The sequence below is a fragment of the Triticum urartu genome, chromosome 7A (genome assembly GCF_056163025.1).
Source record: "Triticum urartu cultivar PI428250 chromosome 7A, HENAU_Tu73, whole genome shotgun sequence".
Classification (NCBI taxonomy): domain Eukaryota; kingdom Viridiplantae; phylum Streptophyta; class Magnoliopsida; order Poales; family Poaceae; genus Triticum; species Triticum urartu.
Genome location: NC_141879.1, coordinates 460164872 through 460182548, shown reverse-complemented (window position 1 = coordinate 460182548; position 17677 = coordinate 460164872). Strand labels below are relative to the sequence as shown.

At 43.8% G+C, this 17677-nt stretch overlaps 2 protein-coding genes across 2 annotated transcripts; one reads left to right on the top strand and one right to left on the bottom strand.

Moving 5' to 3' along the window:
- Positions 1 to 3610: 3610 nt before the first annotated feature.
- Positions 3611 to 5371, top strand: LOC125521254 (uncharacterized). Its single transcript, XM_048686319.2, has 2 exons — positions 3611 to 4058; positions 4906 to 5371. Exons 1-2 carry the CDS (start codon positions 3691 to 3693, stop codon positions 5021 to 5023), a joined length of 486 nt encoding a protein of 161 aa, XP_048542276.1. The 5' UTR covers positions 3611 to 3690; the 3' UTR covers positions 5024 to 5371.
- Positions 5372 to 8155: 2784 nt separating this feature from the next.
- LOC125519695 (glycosyltransferase family 92 protein Os08g0121900-like) lies at positions 8156 to 11076 on the bottom strand. The gene is made up of 2 exons (XM_048684425.2): positions 10629 to 11076; positions 8156 to 10074 (listed from the first exon to the last, which is right to left on the bottom strand). The coding sequence occupies exons 1-2, from the start codon at positions 10825 to 10827 to the stop codon at positions 8498 to 8500; spliced, it is 1776 nt and encodes a 591-aa protein (XP_048540382.1). The 5' UTR covers positions 10828 to 11076; the 3' UTR covers positions 8156 to 8497.
- Positions 11077 to 17677: the final 6601 nt, after the last annotated feature.

The window sequence follows — 17677 nt, the reverse complement described above, 5'->3', positions numbered from 1 at the left end:
CTGTTACGTTTCGGTTTTAGGAACCTTCTAGCAGGTTCATATCTGGTTTTATCAGTTTTGGGAACCTTCCAGAAGGTTCTTTGAGCCGGTTTTTCCTGTTTCTCTTTCCTATTTCTTTTCATTTTTCCATTGTTCTTTTTCCTTTTTTTTTTCTTTTTCATTTTTCCATTTTCCATTTTCTGTTTCTCTTTTTATTTTCTATCAAGTTTTTTTCTTTTTCAACAAATGTTCAGGAATTTTATAAATGTTCGCATTTTAAATTTTTGTAAACAAATTTCAAATCCTTTGGGGAATTTCAAAAAACATTTCCATTCAAAATATTGTTCGTAAATTTTAAAAATGTTCATGTTTTGAAATTTTGTTCGGGAATTAAAAATATGTTAGGGGACTTCAAAAAATGTTCCCGGTTTCTAATTTTGTTCACAAATTTGAATTTTTTTCTGAAATTCAAAAAATGTTCTGGCAATTAAAAAATGTTTGCATTTTCATTTTTTGTTCACATATCTAAAAAATGTTTGGGAATTTCAAATGATGTTTCAGCTTTCCAAATTTGTTCACATATTAAAAACAAATCACGATTTCAAAATTTGTTCGCAAATACAAAAAAAAAGTTCATGATTTGGAAAAATGTTCGCTATTTTAAAAAAGTGTTCATGTTTTCAAGTCTCTTCCAGTTTTTAAAAAATGTTCATGTTTCTAAATAATGTTCGTAAATTGAAAAAACTATTTTATTTATTAAATTTTGGTCCTGTTTCCTCAAAAAATGTTGTTGTTGTAGAAAATATTTTTCTTGCAAAGCAAATCATGGTAAAATTTTGAAAATAACTTGAAATCTATCGCGGCTGTTAGTTCGTATAAACTGGGATGCCATCTTAGAAGTGAAGACGCAGGTAGTAAATTGGTTAGCGATGGATTAAGTTTTTGCAAGGTCCTGTGTTCGATCCGTCGCAACACTTTAGTTTTTTTTATTAGTTTATGGTCATTTTTTATTAGCTAATCCATGACATTTCTTATATTCCCCCTTTTAGCTATTTTTTTACATATGAATTTCCTGTTTCTTTTAATTCTATATTTGAGAGCCTTTCTCTTTTTTGCAAGTGATTCTGTTTTCTTCATTCTTTCTTCTTGGTTTTTGGGATTTTTTTAGTACAACGGCACTCAAACTGGGTTGTCGCTGTCATTTTTTAGTTTTAGGCTGCCTAGTTCGGTCAGGAGAAATCGTTCGATCTAGGCTCCCTCCCACATTGACCGCTTTCTTTCATTTCGTTTGGGGAGCTCCTGTTCGGGGAAATCCCTATTGGACGCTCGCTGCGTCAAAATGTCGAGCAAACGCATAGGGATGGAGCGGTCATAGGGATGGAGCGAGATCGATTGCACTGGACCGGCCCAGTACGTGACCTGTTACGTTTCGGTTTTAGGAACCTTCTAGCAGGTTCATATCTGGTTTTATCAGTTTTGGGAACCTTCCAGAAGGTTCTTTGAGCCGGTTTTTTCCTATTTCTTTCATTTTTCCATTGTTCTTTTTCCATTTTTTTTCTTTTTTCTTTTTCATTTTTCCATTTTCTGTTTCTCCTTTTATTTTCTTTCAAGTTTTTTTCTTTTTCAACAAATGTTCAGGAATTTTATAAATGTTCGAATTTTAAATTTTTGTAAACAAATTTCAAATTCTTTGGGAATTTGAAAAGGAGTTTCCATTCAAAATTTTGTTGGCAAATTTTAAAAATGTTCATGTTTTGAAATTTTGTTCTGGAATTCAAAATATGTTAGGGGACTTCAAAAAATGTTCCCAGTTTCTAATTTTGTTCACAAATTTGAATTTTTTTTCCGAAATTCAAAAAATATTCTGGCAATTGAAAAATGTTTGCATTTTCAATTTTTTTTCACATATCTAAAAAATGTTTGGGAATTTCAAATGATGTTTCAGCTTTCCAAATTTGTTCACATATTAAAAACAAATCACGATTTCAAAATTTGTTCGCAAATACAAAAAAAGTTCAAGATTTGGAAAAATGTTCGCTATTTTAAAAAAATGTTCATGTTTTCAAGTCTTTTCCAGTTTTTCAAAAAATGTTCATGTTTCTAAATAATGCTCGTAAATTGAAAAAACTATTTTAATTATTAAATTTTGGTCCTCTTTCCTCAAAAAATGTTGTTGTTGTAGAAAATATTTTTCTTGCAAAGCAAATCATGGTCGAAATTTGAAATAACTTGAAATCTATCGCGGCTGTTAGTTCGTATAAACTGGGATGCCATCTTAGACGTGAAGACGCAGGTAGTAAATTGGTTAGCGATAGATTAAGTTTTTGCAAGGTCCTGTGTTCGATCCGTCGCAACACTTTCGTTTTTTTTTTTTGAATTATCTCGGTCTTAAGCCCCCGAACAGGTAGCTGCCGCCCGCGCGCCCCACCACATGGGCCGGCCAAGGAGACCTTCAGAAAAGAAAAAGCAAAAACCGCGAGGAAAAAGTTCACATATAAATCAGGAATAGGGGAATTCGAACTCTTTACGCCAATGTAAATGACCACCAGCGTTAACCACTAGCACATGCTCCGTTTGTTGATGAATACTGGAAACAGATCTTATTTAACCATTCATTAAGTACAAAAATTAAACATATACTAGTATTATATACTCACTATAATTATATTTAAATAAAGAAAACATAAATTTGAAAATGCATTCGCAAAATAGACCAATTGAAAGAAATAAAGACCTTTCAAAAGGTTTGTACCAAATTGAAAAAAAATCGCAAAAATGAAAATTTTCATGAATTATAAAAAGAGTTCAACGAATTTGAAAAAAGTTCATCAATTTAAAAAAAATCAGAACACTTCATCAAATTTTTTAAAAAATCATCAGATCTGAAATAAGTTCATAGATTTTTAAAATTTTCATCGATTTTGGAAAAAAAGTTCATTGATTTTGAAAAAAGTTCATCAATAATGAAAAAAAGCACATCAATTTTTGGAAAAAGTTCACTGATATTTTGAATTTGAAAAGTAGTTCATCCATTTTGAAAAAAAAGTTCACCGACATTGAAAAACGTTCATCACTTTCGAAAAAAAATCATCGATTTTAGATAAAATTCAATGATTTTGTAAAAATGTTCATCGATTTCGAAAAAAATGTTCATTGATTTTTTTAAAACACAAATTTGAATAAAAAGTTCATGCATTTGGAAAAAATAAAAATAATGAAGAAAAAAAGCTGAACAAAACAGTAACCAGAAAAAAGAAAAAGAATAAAGTTCCGCGAACTCTAGAGGATAAATAGGGAAAACGATGTGAATCTGCACAATAAATCAAGATGGCCTGTCGGTTTGGACCTGTTGCTCTGAATAAAAAGGTCTCTAGTTCGAACACCTTTTTTTGAATTTTAACATGAAAGAAAGAAATTGTTAAATGGGCCGGCCCAGTCGCAGAGGGGGTGTTTGCTGCAGGCGCCCGTTAGCAAAAATGGCCTGGGCGCCTGCAGCGCCAAATAGGGAATGCCACTTTTTTTTCTGAGGCTGCAGATTAGCTTTGCTGCTTCCGGTGGCCTGCCATGTAAGCCCAGTATTAGTTGGTATGAAAAACAAATGTAAGCCCAATTGTAGTACTAGTAGCTTTCTACTTTCTCGATCCGGCCGAAACCCCAAAGCCCACCACCCTGTTCCCGTCCCTCGCCGGCGAGTGCCACCTGTCTACCACCATGCCAACCACGGCCGCCGCACGATCCTTCTTCTCATCGCCAGCACCACCTCCTCTCCTCCATGCGGGATCGGGGATCACGGTCGCCTCCTTCCCGCGTGGATCTCCTCCTACCATCGCGCTCTCCCTCTCGGTCTCCGCCTCCGCCCCCACCTCGCCGTGGGCGCCGGCGGCCAACCCCAAGTACCACAACGCGAAGGTGGACGCGGGAGACGAGGACGTGGACGGGGGCGATCTGCTGCGGCAGTTCACGCGGGAGGTGGGGCGAGCCGGCGTCATGCACGAGGTCAGGCGGCGGCGGTGGCACGAGGACGCGCGGGACAAGCGCAAGCGAAAGTCCCGCGACGCCGCATGGAGGCTCAGCCGCAGGTGCGCCCCGCTCGATCCATCGATCTGTTGCTTCATCCCGTGATCCTACCTTTGGGACCAATGAGCAAATTCGATCATTTTGCAACCACCCCCACCCCACCCCCCTCCCCGGTTCATCTTCTCTCACTAATGGTTGCTCCATTGCCCTATCCATTTTAAGTGCTACAGATCACATGATTACTGATTAATGCTGTACAGTTGTGTCTGTTCCATGTTAGCAACATTTCATCCACATATGAGCTCGACCTGGCATCGAAATTAAGCAGCAGACTCATGCCAAATTAGCTTGCTATATGTTAAACATCAGACGATTCAGACCACGGTACATATATTACAGAGTAGTGATTGAACCAATCAACGGTAGCCGTATTATGTACTGTACTACAAACTGGTTCAGAATGGAAGTGATCATGAATTTCAAATGATATATGTAGAGTTGTGTATCTGTGCACATTATTTGGATTGATTATGGACTGTCAGCTTCGTATCTGTCATTTGTGGCGTCATTTTTAATCATGAATTCATGCTGATAGTGTGCGTTTACAGTATGTAGAAACGAAACCTATACTAGATTCCAAGTCGATTATTCATTGAAGAATTGTGTAGCAAAATTTGAACTAAAGTTTGTAGTGTGCAAGGGGTTAGCAAAATTTAAACTAAACTTTGTAGTGTGCAAGGGGCCTGTCAACGTTTGTAATGCACACGATTATACATAAGTTTTTTTTAGGTCACCGGGGGGGGACAAAGCGCCCGTATCATAAGTGATCCGGAAGCACCTTGAGTTCATTCCAACTGTACCATTTTTCTTCTTGATTGCTTAATTGGTGCTAATAGTTTGGTCTGGCAGGCGTTTCAAGGGTCCATATCCATTTGACGATGAGCAGGAGTCGAAGGAAAGAACCACCGATGATGATGCGCGTGACAACTGGGAGCTTCCTGGAGGAGAGTTTCCTTCTTTCAGATGAACCAAGAAGCTACACTTACTGATGGTTTGTCAGACAAAGAATTCCGACCATGCAACTTCAGTTATATTTCTGTAGTTGCGGAGGAACTTAAACTTATTTTGTGGGGATCCCTAATTCATTTAGGAGGTAGGACTTGGCTAGGTAGGGTCAACTTCATGCATCTTTGGGATTGAAAGCTCTGCTATGAATGTTATGTACCTAGTATATCTCAAAGCACTGTGTGAGTGTGTGATCTCTCTGGTGTGTAATTCTGATAGAATCGCCAGTTTGCTGCAATGGCTCAGTGCCATGTGTTCTTCTATTGGAATAGAATTGATGGTTTGCTGTTGCAAAGACTTTATCTACTCCCTCCTTTATGAACTTTAGTAAAGTATAATATTGAAGCTGCGACAATTAATATGGATCGGAGGGACTAAGGCCCTGTTTGCTTCAGATTCTGCGACCAGATTCAGCTTGAATCTGGAATCTGAAACAAACAGCCACAAACAGTGCCACTTCGGTGGTGAAGCTGAAGCGAATCCACAGGTGATTAAAATCCCAGCAAAGCTGAAACAAACAGGGCCTAATAATCTTTTCATCCATTTCTATTTTGAGAGCTGCAGTGTGTGACTATATATTTTTTTTTTTTGGCTAAGTGAAGCTGCGTTGTGCAGCTTAGAGGAAACACACGGAGCTGATCTATAGTTGGCCCATAAATGGGCCAGATTCAGCGGGCTAAGAGCCCTGCAGCTGCAAGTACAAAGACTTCATTTCCCCCTCTGCTTTGTGAATGAATGAATTCATTGGTGATACACAAATTGGCAGTTCCATATCCTGAAAAATGATCTAAACGTGGTAAAACTTATGGCTATGTTTTGCAGTGGTTCCAAAATTCTCCCGTAATTAATCATATACTACTCCTCTAGAAAAGATTACTCGTCTAGAAAAGAAAACCGGCCTACCCTCTCCGACTAGGAAAACCAAGGGGCTGAACTTTTCCCCATTTTCTTCAAAAGCAAGATACATGATCATTTAAACCGAGCGGACGAACACTTTTGCATGCAGGCAAGACGGGCTAATGGCAATTGGTATTGGCTTCGGTGTCGGCCCAGTGGCAGCTGACGCTTTTCAATTCGCTCTTTCAAAAGGAAAAAAAGGTAAGATATTCCTAGTATCATTCCACGTTTTAACGCGTGCTGGTGATAATAATAAGTGAGAAAAAAAAAGGACGTGAAGGAAACGACGAGAAGGGAGAAGAAACATGAAGAACACGTCCATTTCATTTTTGCCACGCGGGTTTTTTTTTTTGGTGTTATTAGGCGTATGATTGGGACTACCCTTCTTCTGCTTCGATTTTCTGGCGATTCGCCGAGTTGGCGACCGCATGCATGCGGCTGGGGCTTACTTGCAGAACGGTCGGATGCTCCAGCACAGCAGCGGAAGATTGCTTCTGGAGTTTTGCGTCAGCAGACAGCAGCTCCGCATCCGACCGACCGCCTAACATCAGGCCCGCCACTGAACCTGTATTTTAGCATTTTCATGTTGCGTTTCTTGTCCCTTCGTCTGAAAATACTTGTTATCAAAATAAATAAAAAAATATGTATCTAAAATTAAAATATATCTAGATACATTCATTTTTCTCCATTTTGATGACAAGTATTTCCGGAGTATTTTGGTATTCAGAAAGGGCAAGAGAAACAGCAATGGCAGACGCATCCGCTCTGTACAAGTCATATGGTTTGGCAGCTACTCAAAGTTTCAAGCGATGGGAGGCAAAAAAGTTTCTGGTGAGGACATACATAAACATCTGTATTTTCGGATCTGCCAAGTACGAGAATCGAATGGTTTTTCAGTTAAATCACCCTCGTGACCGTCTCCGCAGTTGCGAAACGCACAACTCCTGCAATTCGTGTGGAACCCAGCAGTAAACCCCATGTGAACCGTTGCATTCTGCTGCCCTGTGTCATCACTCATCAGCAACAGCTCTGTGCACTTGTACAGGCAGGCTACAGCACACAGCAAGCACAACTTTGCTGTGCCGGAGAGACAAGCAAAGGTACTCCAGGCACCTGATGCCAAATTCAAGAACCATCCAAGCGGCCACCTAGGAACGGCATTCAGCTCATCATGGACGGCAGCTCACATGTCTACATACATGCACTGCATCCAAAACATTGTTGTTGTTATTATTATACATGTAGACGTTGTAGCATCGTAAACCGACGGCGCACCAGCACCAAGACGCCAAATCGCAGCTCAAAATGTGTAGTTTACTCATCCTCAGCACCACCAGACGGCAGCATCCCCAGAAGGCACCAAGCCAATCCACACTCGCCAGCCGGCTCTTGGGTTCTTGTCCAGAGCTCTCCTTGATTAGCACAGCTAAACTAACATATGGCAACAACTGGCTGGTTTAGCGGGTCGGGATTAGGAAACAGAAAAAGGGTTTTGGTCTGCTTGATTCCTTGCTTTGACTTGTAAGTTGTAACTATGAGGAATCTGTCCTGTAAACAAACATAGGAATAGTAGTAGTAGTAGTAGAATAACACACAATTGGAACCGTTGGAGAGTAGATAAGGCCATCCTTTCAAGAAACTTTAAACGATGATAAATGGATAAAGTAAGAAGGCAGTACATTTCAAAGAGGAAAAGAAGCCTAGGTCTTCACTAGAGTGTGCTTGTCTATGTGCAAGGTTAACTGGTTAAGTAAGCAAGTAACCAAACCTCTGAAACCTCAGTAATGAAAGATGGACAAGAACGCAATGATTGTGAGAGTGATCTGTCGGAAAAAAGCTCGTGATGACAGTGATCTTGATGTGGATCCGGTTGCGTTAGATTTGATTTCTCTATTTGTGCAAGAGAATAGCTGGTTTGACAGAGAATGGCACTTTCCCAAAGCAACTACGGGGTTACATCTAAAGATGCTAAGCATAAGGTTGTCATCATGTATATAGAAAGTAAAAGAAAGCAGGCGGCACAGGTCATTTTTCCCGGAAAAGTCTAATATTCTTTCAGGACTACATCAAGCAAGGTGTACCATCTTTGTCCCCATAACTCCATAACGAATTTGCGCAGATTTTAGATTGGGGATGAACAAATTAAGCACTCTAATTTTAGTTGCTCACAGCCACAGTAAGATTAGGCAAAAACACAGGGAAACAAAGTCAAGCACTTCACTCTATGCATTCTCTCTTTCAACAGTGAGCTGTTTACTTATCTGTATCTACAAAAGAATCATTTCTCTCTTAGATAGTATGATCAGTGAAAAAAATGATGCTACAAAAGAATCATTTCTCTCTTAGATAGTATGATCAGTGAAAAAAATGATGCTTCTAAATTACGGACAGCAAACCTAACAACAAGGTCTAAAAATATACCAAAGAGCAAAACCCACTCTACCACCAAACTTAATTTCGTGTTTCTTCTTTCGTTATCTGTTTTTCTCTCCATGTCATGTACCGTGTGTTGTGTGGATCAAATACCGTGCTTACCCATCTACCATGGAAGACTTCCAGTCTGTGGATCTGTGAATTCTTTGTGCACAAAATCTTTCAGACCAGTGTCATATACTTCACAGAACCGACTTGGCCAATCCTCAGGTTCCACCGGTTTGGTCCCTAGACCTGGCGCCCTGTCCCTGGATCCAACATTCTCCTCGTCCTGCCAATCGGCAACATAGGTCGCCACGCGGCCAGCAAACTTCTCTTTGAACACCTCCCAGACTTGGTATTTGTAGTGATTGATCAGCATCACTCCCTGGCCAACATTCGCATACTTCATCCCTTCCTTCAGATGGAAATGGTGCACCACGTTGATCAGTGATGGATTCAATGCATCTGGCCTGACAATTGATTTGTGCCGCTCCGGCGCAGCCAGCCGGCAGGTGTAGCCTGTTGTGACTCCTTTCTTAGGAATCTTAGTCCGGCCTGATGGACCAAAGCTGTGGCATGCAGTCCTGAGTTCACCAATCCTTGGCCTGCTTGAGTAATTCCGGAGGACATCTTGTAGAGTTTGGTTGCCAGGGAAGTGCAGGAACTCATCGATGTCGATGAACCCCACCCACTCGCAGCTCTCCCGCGCCCTGAGTGCACAATGTGCAAATCCAGCCTCCTGAGATTTCATCCAAGGCCACAAGTGGCGTGTCACATTGTATATGGATGGATCCATGGAACCGAGGACTTCCTCGATGCCATCATCGCTGTTGTTGTCATAGATGAACCACCGTTGCACTCCGATATGGGAGTGGTACATGATCCATTCCCGCAAGAACTGAGCTTGGTTGCGCAGCATGGTGCACACACACATCGAGTGTACCTTCTGCTGCCGATGCCTTGTATGCCGATGCCTGTTATACCTAGGAAGTGGCTCTGGTTGCGCGATTGAGGGGAGTGTAGAGCTCCCCCGGCCCTTAGTCCTGATGGAGACCAGCATAGGCTTGCCATCACTGTTTCTGTTGATGTTTCCATCAGCTGTCATCCTGAGGTACCGGCGAATGCGGACAGGTGTCACACACCGGAATGTTTCCTGCGCAGCAGAAACCACAGGGGAGGTGACAACGAGCTTCGGCTTCGACAGGTCCCGGCCAAAGACACACTCATACCGTGATGGCACACCGAGACGGCCTGGACGGAGGTTCATCCCTTTGGCAAACACAACGGTGGAGTTGTCCCGGCTGTCAAGAAGTGCAGTGTACACGAGCTGATCCCATTGGAATGGTGTCACCGGAGGTGACTGGGACAGCGACAGGGACACAGCCATCTCAGACGGTCCGGCAGGGCAATGCACGAGGCTTGGTCCATCTGGCAAGGCAGCAACTGAGAGGGGACGACGACACAGCTGCGTTGAGTTGGCAGTGGAGTAGAGGCACTCAAACTGCCCGGGAGCTGGCAGCAATGATCCGTCGCCGAGGATTACGAGAAGATGGTCCGGCAGAGCGACAGCATGCCGGATTTGGACAGACGCTGAAACGGTGCCGGCACCGTTGCCTCCAGCTTGCTGCACCCGGCGCTCCGAGGAGAGGGCGTTCAGGGTCGCCGACGGCCAGGCCTTCAAGAGCACCGGCCGGAAGGACGCTGCATCCATCACAAGAAGACGATATCAGTTAGCACATCACAGGAAGAAATAGCCAAACGGATTTAGCGTGCCTAAATTCGGGCGCACAGCAGAGTCATTCTTCATGTGACGACGTGAGGCATCTGTGTTCTATTCTGGGATCGATCAGTCAAAAAAGGCAGCAGCATGTGACTGACTGACTGGATGGCTAACGTTACAATTCAGAAACGGCAAGCTGCTATAATCGACGCAAGAATCGAGTGATAAGAACTGCAATTTTTCCCGCGAATGGTAGGACTCCAATCAGATCTAACGGCAACCTCGCGAGAAAGAGTCCAACTTCTATTTTTCACCATCCAGACGACGAACATCGAACCCAAACAAAATTTCGCATGTAAAAAAATGGATTTTTCATTTTGTTCTTTCGGTCAAAATCATTCGAAATGATCCCACCACACTCTGCCACGAGATTTCCGCGAGAAAATAAATAATTCCACTATCCTACCTAGTACCTAGACCCAACCAATTTGGCCCACGCGGGCTCCAGATTCCAGGGGCAGGGGAAGCGGCTCACCTCCAATGGCGTGCACCCCGCCGAAGACGACCGCGCCGGCGCAGAGGAACACGAAGAAGACGGCGAACAGCCGCCGCCGGCCCCCCGCCGCAGGCGACCGGTGACCACCCCTCGCGCCGAAGCTCCCGCCTCCTCCTCCGTTTACCGCCTTACCACTGCCGAGCCTGCTCAGCTTGCGCTCCTTCGCCGATATCGCCATCTCGGGAACCTCCCGTCCGCCCGTCCGTCGACTCCTCACCAGTACCCCAGCAGGAAGAGCTCAGATCCACGAGAACGCCAGACGAGAGGCCGCACCATTCGTTCACACCGCGCTACGCGTCGGCGGCGCGACGGCGAGCACGCTCCCTCCCTCGCCGCCGCGATTGCCGGGGGGTGCGGAGGTGGTGGTCGCAGAAACCGAAGCGGTGGTTTGCGGCGAGGTGGGGAGGAAGGAAGTCGTCGCCGCAGCGGCAGCGGTGGGTTTTATACCCGCGTGCACGGAACCGACGTGTGGGCCAGAAGATGGGCCCGCACGTCGGTGGCACGCGGCGCGTTCCAGACTGTGAGGGGCGGGACCTTTGACTGACAGGTGGGTTCGGGGGTAACGGCACGGCGCGTCCGGCCAATCGGGAGACAGGTGCGTTTAGCTCTGGAGGGGAATGAGCATGATGTGTGGGTCCACGCCGTCAGTGGTGTTGTGCCTTGTTTCGGCGTGGTGGAACAGCAATTATTGGGGTGCACATGGAGGATGGTATCCAGTCCTGCATGTTGATTTCGAAATTCCTTTTTGTCTAATATGGTTGCTCACCACATATGCCATGCCGTGTTCATTTGGGAATTTTTTGGAGAATAAAATATATAAATTTACTGAGGGGGGGAGAAGAATAAATACCAGGAATGCTTCGCTCAGCTGATGGCGTTGCAACCATCGACTACCTCGAAGACCGTCCAATTAGAATCTGATACGACGACCCGCAACACCCCCGTCCCAAGGTGAATGAGGTTTGCAACACCATCCTTGTTGCAAACCTTTCAAACGCAACGGTCGGTCTGTTGCAGAGCGGCTAGGGCGAGGGAGGTGGTCGCGGTTGGATCCATAGTGTCTGTGACATAGCTCCCCGACCTACGGCGGTTGCTGGATCCGCAGTGGTGATGACCATGCATACGACACGCGTCGGCGGCTGGACCTGCAGCGGCGACTTTGGGGTGATTGCAACAATCCTCTTATTGCACAGGGCCCTAGCGTGACACTACCTTTGTTGCAAAGGCTAGCGATGCTCTGTCGGGTCGGGGTGCAGCATCGCAGTTTTTTTCCTGCAACAGGATTCTTGTTTCAGAAGGAATAGAATGTTTTGGGAGGTGTTTGCAACAAGGCTCCTATTGCAGCGGCACGAGGGCATTACAAAGGCTAACACTCATGGCGATCAATCGGACGACTATTTTGGGCTCCATCCGATGGCTGGTGGAGCAATCAATCTGTTCGGATCGTCACCCGATCAACGCGTAGCGCTCCTCATAAATTATTGCAAAGAAGCTGCAGGTGCACTTTATGCTATAAACATGTGAATCTTCACCTAAAAAACCACGTGAATCTTTACAAAGAAAAAACATGACCATCTATGGCATGCAAATTTTTTTAAGGATTACATGCAAAGAAATTATTAAACATTTTAGATTATTACAATATCTGCTTTTGCTATATTGTTAGTTCAATTTTAGGGCCCTGCCAAAAAAGTATAATTTCTAATTGTACTAGGATATTTATCAATGGATGACGAAAAAAAAGAATATTTTTATCAATGGATGATTTCCCGTTGTGTTTTCTCTTGTGAGAGCAAGAGAAATTGTCATGCTTGATTTGCTAAACGAGGGCAACGTTTTGACGGTGCAAACTTGTGTCGTACGTGTTTAGGGTTGGTGCCTTGGTGGTCACGAAAAACCTTCTTAGGACCATCATCAGGGTCCTGCTTGAATCTTGATTGGTATGTTTTGGCATTATTTCATTGCTTCACATGTGATAGGCTTGTCCTTTTTCTGGACAAAAAAGAAAAGAAAAGAGTGATTCCATTTCATTTCATTCACCCTCAAGAATTAGCATTCATGTCAATATCCCATATCTTAATAGTAAGATTAGTAACTCAAATTGAAAACCTTATTATAACTCACAAAGTTGACCAAACACAAGGTATGTACAACCTCCGTTCGGAATTAACTGTCGCTGAAATGAGTATGTAAGGGCATCTCCAATAGATGATGTAAAATACATCACCAAATTATGCTTCGAGTAAAATTTACATCACCAAAAAATGGTTTTTACATCACAAAAAACCTCCAACTCCAACGGATGATATAAAATTGACATCACCAAAAAACCTCCAACTCCGACGAATAATGTAAAATTTACATCACCACGGAGGCGACCATGGTGAGGTGCGCCCGAGCGGCGTTGGCGGCCGCCAAGTCTGAGGAGGCGTCCAAGGGGTCGGGGGGGGGGGGGGGGGAGGGCAGGTTTCGTGCGGCAGTTGGGGTTGCACGCATTTTGGCATTTTGCTAGAGCGGCCCAAGTGATGCAAAATTTACCATCACTTGGTGCCCTATTGTCGGAGGAAATAACCATGGGTAGCCAAGCCGGCTCCCCCTGGCCCTTCTGAAAAAATTATTACGAGCCCATCCGGCCCTCAAGAATCCAAGACATGGGGCCGCCTTCCCCTCGCCGGCTGTTTCCCAGGCCGACTATCTGTTGGGTTTCGTAGTAATTTCAAAAAAATTCCTACGCACACGCAAGATCATGGTGATGCACAGCAACGAGAGGGGGAGTATGATCTACATACCTATTAGATCGACAACGGAAGCGTTTGGTTGATGTAGTCGTACGTCTTCACGGCCCGACCGATCAAGCACCGAAAATACGGCACCTCCGAGTTCTAGCACACGTTCAGCTCGATGACGATCCCCGGACTCCGATCCAGCAAAGTGTCGGGGAAGAGTTCCGTCAGCACGACGGCGTGGTGACGATCTTGACGTGCTACTGCTGCAGGGCTTCGTCTAAGCACCGCTACAATATTATCGAGGACTATGGTGACTGGGGGCGCCGCACACGGCTAAGGAATAGATCACGTGGATCAACTTGTGTGTTTCTGGGGTGCCCCTGCCTCCGTATATAAAGGACTAAAGGGGGGAGGCTGGCCGGCCAAGGAGGGCGCGCCAGGAGAGTCCTACTCCCTCTGGGAGTAGGATTCCCCCCCCCCCAATCCTAGTTGGAATAGGATCCGCGGAGGGGGGGAAAGAGAGAGAGGGGCCGGCCCCCTCTCCTTGTCCTATTCGGACCAAGGGAGGGGAGGGGGCGCGGCCCATGTAGGGCTGCCTCTTCTCTTTTCCACTAAGGTCCATCATGGCCCATTTAGCTCCCGGGGGGTTCCAGTAACCTCCCGGTACTCCGGTAAAATCCCGATTTCACCCGGAACACTTCCGATATCCAAACATAGGCTTCCAATATATCAATCTTTATGTCTCGACCATTTAGAGACTCCTCGTCATGTCCGTGATCACATCCGGGACTCCGAACAACCTTCGGTACATCAAAATGCATAAACTCATAATATAACTGTCATCGTAACCTTAAGCGTGCGGACCCTATGGGTTCGAGAACAATGTAGACATGACCGAGACACGTCTCTGGTCAATAACCAATAGCGGGACCTGGATGCCCATATTGGCTCCTACATATTCTACGAAGATCTTTATCGGTCAGACCGCATAACAACATACGTCGTTCCCTTTGTCATCGGTATGTTACTTGCCCGAGATTCGATCGTCGGTATTCCAATACCTAGTTCAATCTCGTTGCCGGCAAGTCTCTTTACTCGTTCTGTAATACATCATCCCGCAACTAACTCATTAGTTGCAATGCTTGCAAGGCTTAAGTGATGTGCATTATCGAGAGGGCCCAGAGATACCTCTCCGACAATCGGAGTGACAAAACCTAATCTCGAAATACGCCAACCCAACATGTACCTTTGGAGACACCTGTAGTACTCCTTTATAATCACCCAGTTACGTTGTGACGTTTGGTAGCACCCAAAGTGTTCCTCCGGTAAACGGGAGTTGCATAATCTCATAGTTATAGGAACATGTATAAGTCATGAAGAAAGCAATAGCAACATACTAAACGATCGGGTAATAAGCTAATGGAATGGGTCATGTCAATCAGATCATTCACTTAATGATGTGATCCCGTTAATCAAATAACAACTCACTGTTCATGGTCAGGAAACATAACCATCTTTGATTAACGAGCTAGTCAAGTAGAGGCATACTAGTGACACTTTGTTTGTCTATGTATTCACACATGTATTATGTTTCCGGTTAATACAATTCTAGCATGAATAATAAACATTTATCATGATTATAAGGAAATAAATAATAACTTTATTATTGCCTCTAGGGCATATTTCCTTCAGTCTCCCACTTGCACTAGAGTCAATAATCTAGATTACACAGTAATGATTCTAACACCCATGGAGCCTTGGTGCTGATCATGTTTTGCTTGTGGAAGAGGCTTAGTCAACGGGTCTGCAATATTCAGATCCGTATGTATCTTGCAAATCTCTATGTCTCCCACCTGGACTAGATCCTGGATGGAATTGAAGCGTCTCTTGATGTGCTTGGTTCTCTTGTGAAATCTGGATTCCTTTGCCAAGGCAATTGCACCAGTATTGTCACAAAAGATTTTCATTGGACCCGATGCACTAGGTATGACACCTAGATCGGATATGAACTCCTTCATCCAGACTCCTTCATTTGCTGCTTCCGAAGCAGCTATGTACTCCGCTTCACATGTAGATCCCGCTACAACGCTTTGTTTAGAACTGCACCAACTTACAGCCCCACCGTTTAATGTAAACACGTATCCGGTTTGCGATTTAGAATCCTCCGGATCAGTGTCAAAGCTTGCATCAACGTAACCTTTTACGATGAGCTCTTTGTCACCTCCATATACGAGAAGCATATCCTTAGTCCTTTTCAGGTATTTCAGGATGTTCTTGACCGCTGTCCAGTGATCCACTCCTGGATTACTTTGGTACCTCCCTGCTAGACTTATAGCAAGGCACACATCAGGTCTGGTACACAGCATTGCATACATGATAGATCCTATGGCTGATGCATAGGGAACATCTTTCATATTCTCTCTATCTTCTGCAGTGGTCGGGCATTGAGTCTTACTCAACTTCACACCTTGTAACACAGGCAAGAACCCTTTATTTGCTTGATCCATTTTGAACTTCTTCAAAATTTTGTCAAGGTATGTGGTTTGTGAAAGTCCAATTAAGCGTTTTGGTCTATCTCTATAGATCTTAATGCCTAATATGTAAGCAGCTTCACCGAGGTCTTTCATTGAAAAACTCTTATTCAAGTATCCCTTTATGCTATCCAGAAATTCTATATCATTTCCAATTAGTAATATGTCATCTACATATAATATCAGAAATGCTACAGAGCTCCCACTCACTTTCTTGTAAATACAGGCTTCTCCAAAAGTCTGTATAAAACCAAATGCTTTGATCACACTATCAAAGCATTTATTCCAACTCCGAGAGGCTTGCACCAGTCCATAAATGGATCGCTGGAGCTTGCACACTTTGTTAGCTCCCTTTGGATCGACAAAACCTTCTGGTTGTATCATATACAACTCTTCTTCCAGAAATCCATTCAGGAATGCAGTTTTGACATCCATCTGCCAAATTTCATAATCATAAAATGCGGCAATTGCTAACATGATTCGGACAGACTTAAGCATCGCTACGGGTGAGAAGGTCTCATCGTAGTCAATCCCTTGAACTTGCCGAAAACCTTTTGCGACAAGTCGAGCTTTGTAGACAGTAATATTACCGTCAGCGTCAGTCTTCTTTTTGAAGATCCATTTATTCTTAATTGCTTGCCGATCATCGGGCAAGTCAACCAAAGTCCATACTTTGTTCTCATACATGGATCCCATCTCAGATTTCATGGCTTCAAGCCACTTTGCGGAATCTGGGCTCACCATTGCTTCTTCATAGTTCGTAGGTTCATCATGATCTAGTAGCATGACTTTCAGAACGGGATTACCGTACCACTCTGGTGCGGATCTTACTCTGGTTGATCTACGAGGTTCAGTAGTATCTTGTTCTGAAGTTTCATGATCATCATCATTAGCTTCCTCACTAACTGGTGTAGGTGTCATAGAAACAGTTTTCTGTGATGTACTACTTTCCAATAAGGGAGCAGGTACAGTTACCTCGTCAAGTTCTACTTTCCTCCCACTCACTTCTTTCGAGAGAAACTCCTTCTCCAGAAAGTTTCCGAATTTAGCAACAAAAGTCTTGCCTTCGGATCTGTGATAGAAGGTGTATCCAATAGTTTCCTTTGGATATCCTATGAAGACACATTTCTCCGATTTGGGTTCGAGCTTATCAGGTTGAAGCTTTTTCACATAAGCATCGTAGCCCCAAACTTTCAGAAACGACAACTTTGGTTTCTTGCCAAACCACAGTTCATAAGGCGTCGTCTCAACGGATTTTGATGGTGCCCTATTTAACGTGAATGCGGCCGTCTCTAGAGCGTATCCCCAAAACGATAGCGGTAAATCAGTAAGAGACATCATAGATCACACCATATCCAGTAAAGTACGATTACGATGTTCGGACACACCATTACGCTGAGGTGTTCCGGGTGGCATGAGTTGCGAAACTATTCCACAATTTTTCAAATGTACACCAAACTCGTAACTCAAATATTCTCCTCCACGATCAGATTGTAGAAACTTTATTTTCTTGTTACGATGATTTTCAACTTCACTCTGAAATTCCTTGAACTTTTCAAATGTTTCAGACTTATGTTTCATTAAGTAGATATACCCATATCTGCTTAAATCATCTGTGAAGGTGAGAAAATAACGATATCCGCCACGAGCCTCAATATTCATCGGACCACATACATCTGTATGTATGATTTCCAACAAATCTGTTGCTCTCTCCATAGTACCGGAGAACGGCGTTTTAGTCATCTTTCCCATGAGGCACGGTTCGCAAGTA

Excerpts from the sequence above, each read along its gene's own strand:
- LOC125521254 (XM_048686319.2), top strand. The coding sequence starts at position 3,691 with ATGCCAACCACGGCCGCCGCACGATCCTTCTTCTCATCGCCAGCACCA. Across the intron at positions 4,059-4,905 it reads GCATGGAGGCTCAGCCGCAG|GCGTTTCAAGGGTCCATATC; the intron begins GTGCGCCCCGCT and ends TTGGTCTGGCAG.
- LOC125519695 (XM_048684425.2), bottom strand. The coding sequence starts at position 10,827 with ATGGCGATATCGGCGAAGGAGCGCAAGCTGAGCAGGCTCGGCAGTGGT. Across the intron at positions 10,075-10,628 it reads CGGGGTGCACGCCATTGGAG|CGTCCTTCCGGCCGGTGCTC; the intron begins GTGAGCCGCTTC and ends TGATGGATGCAG.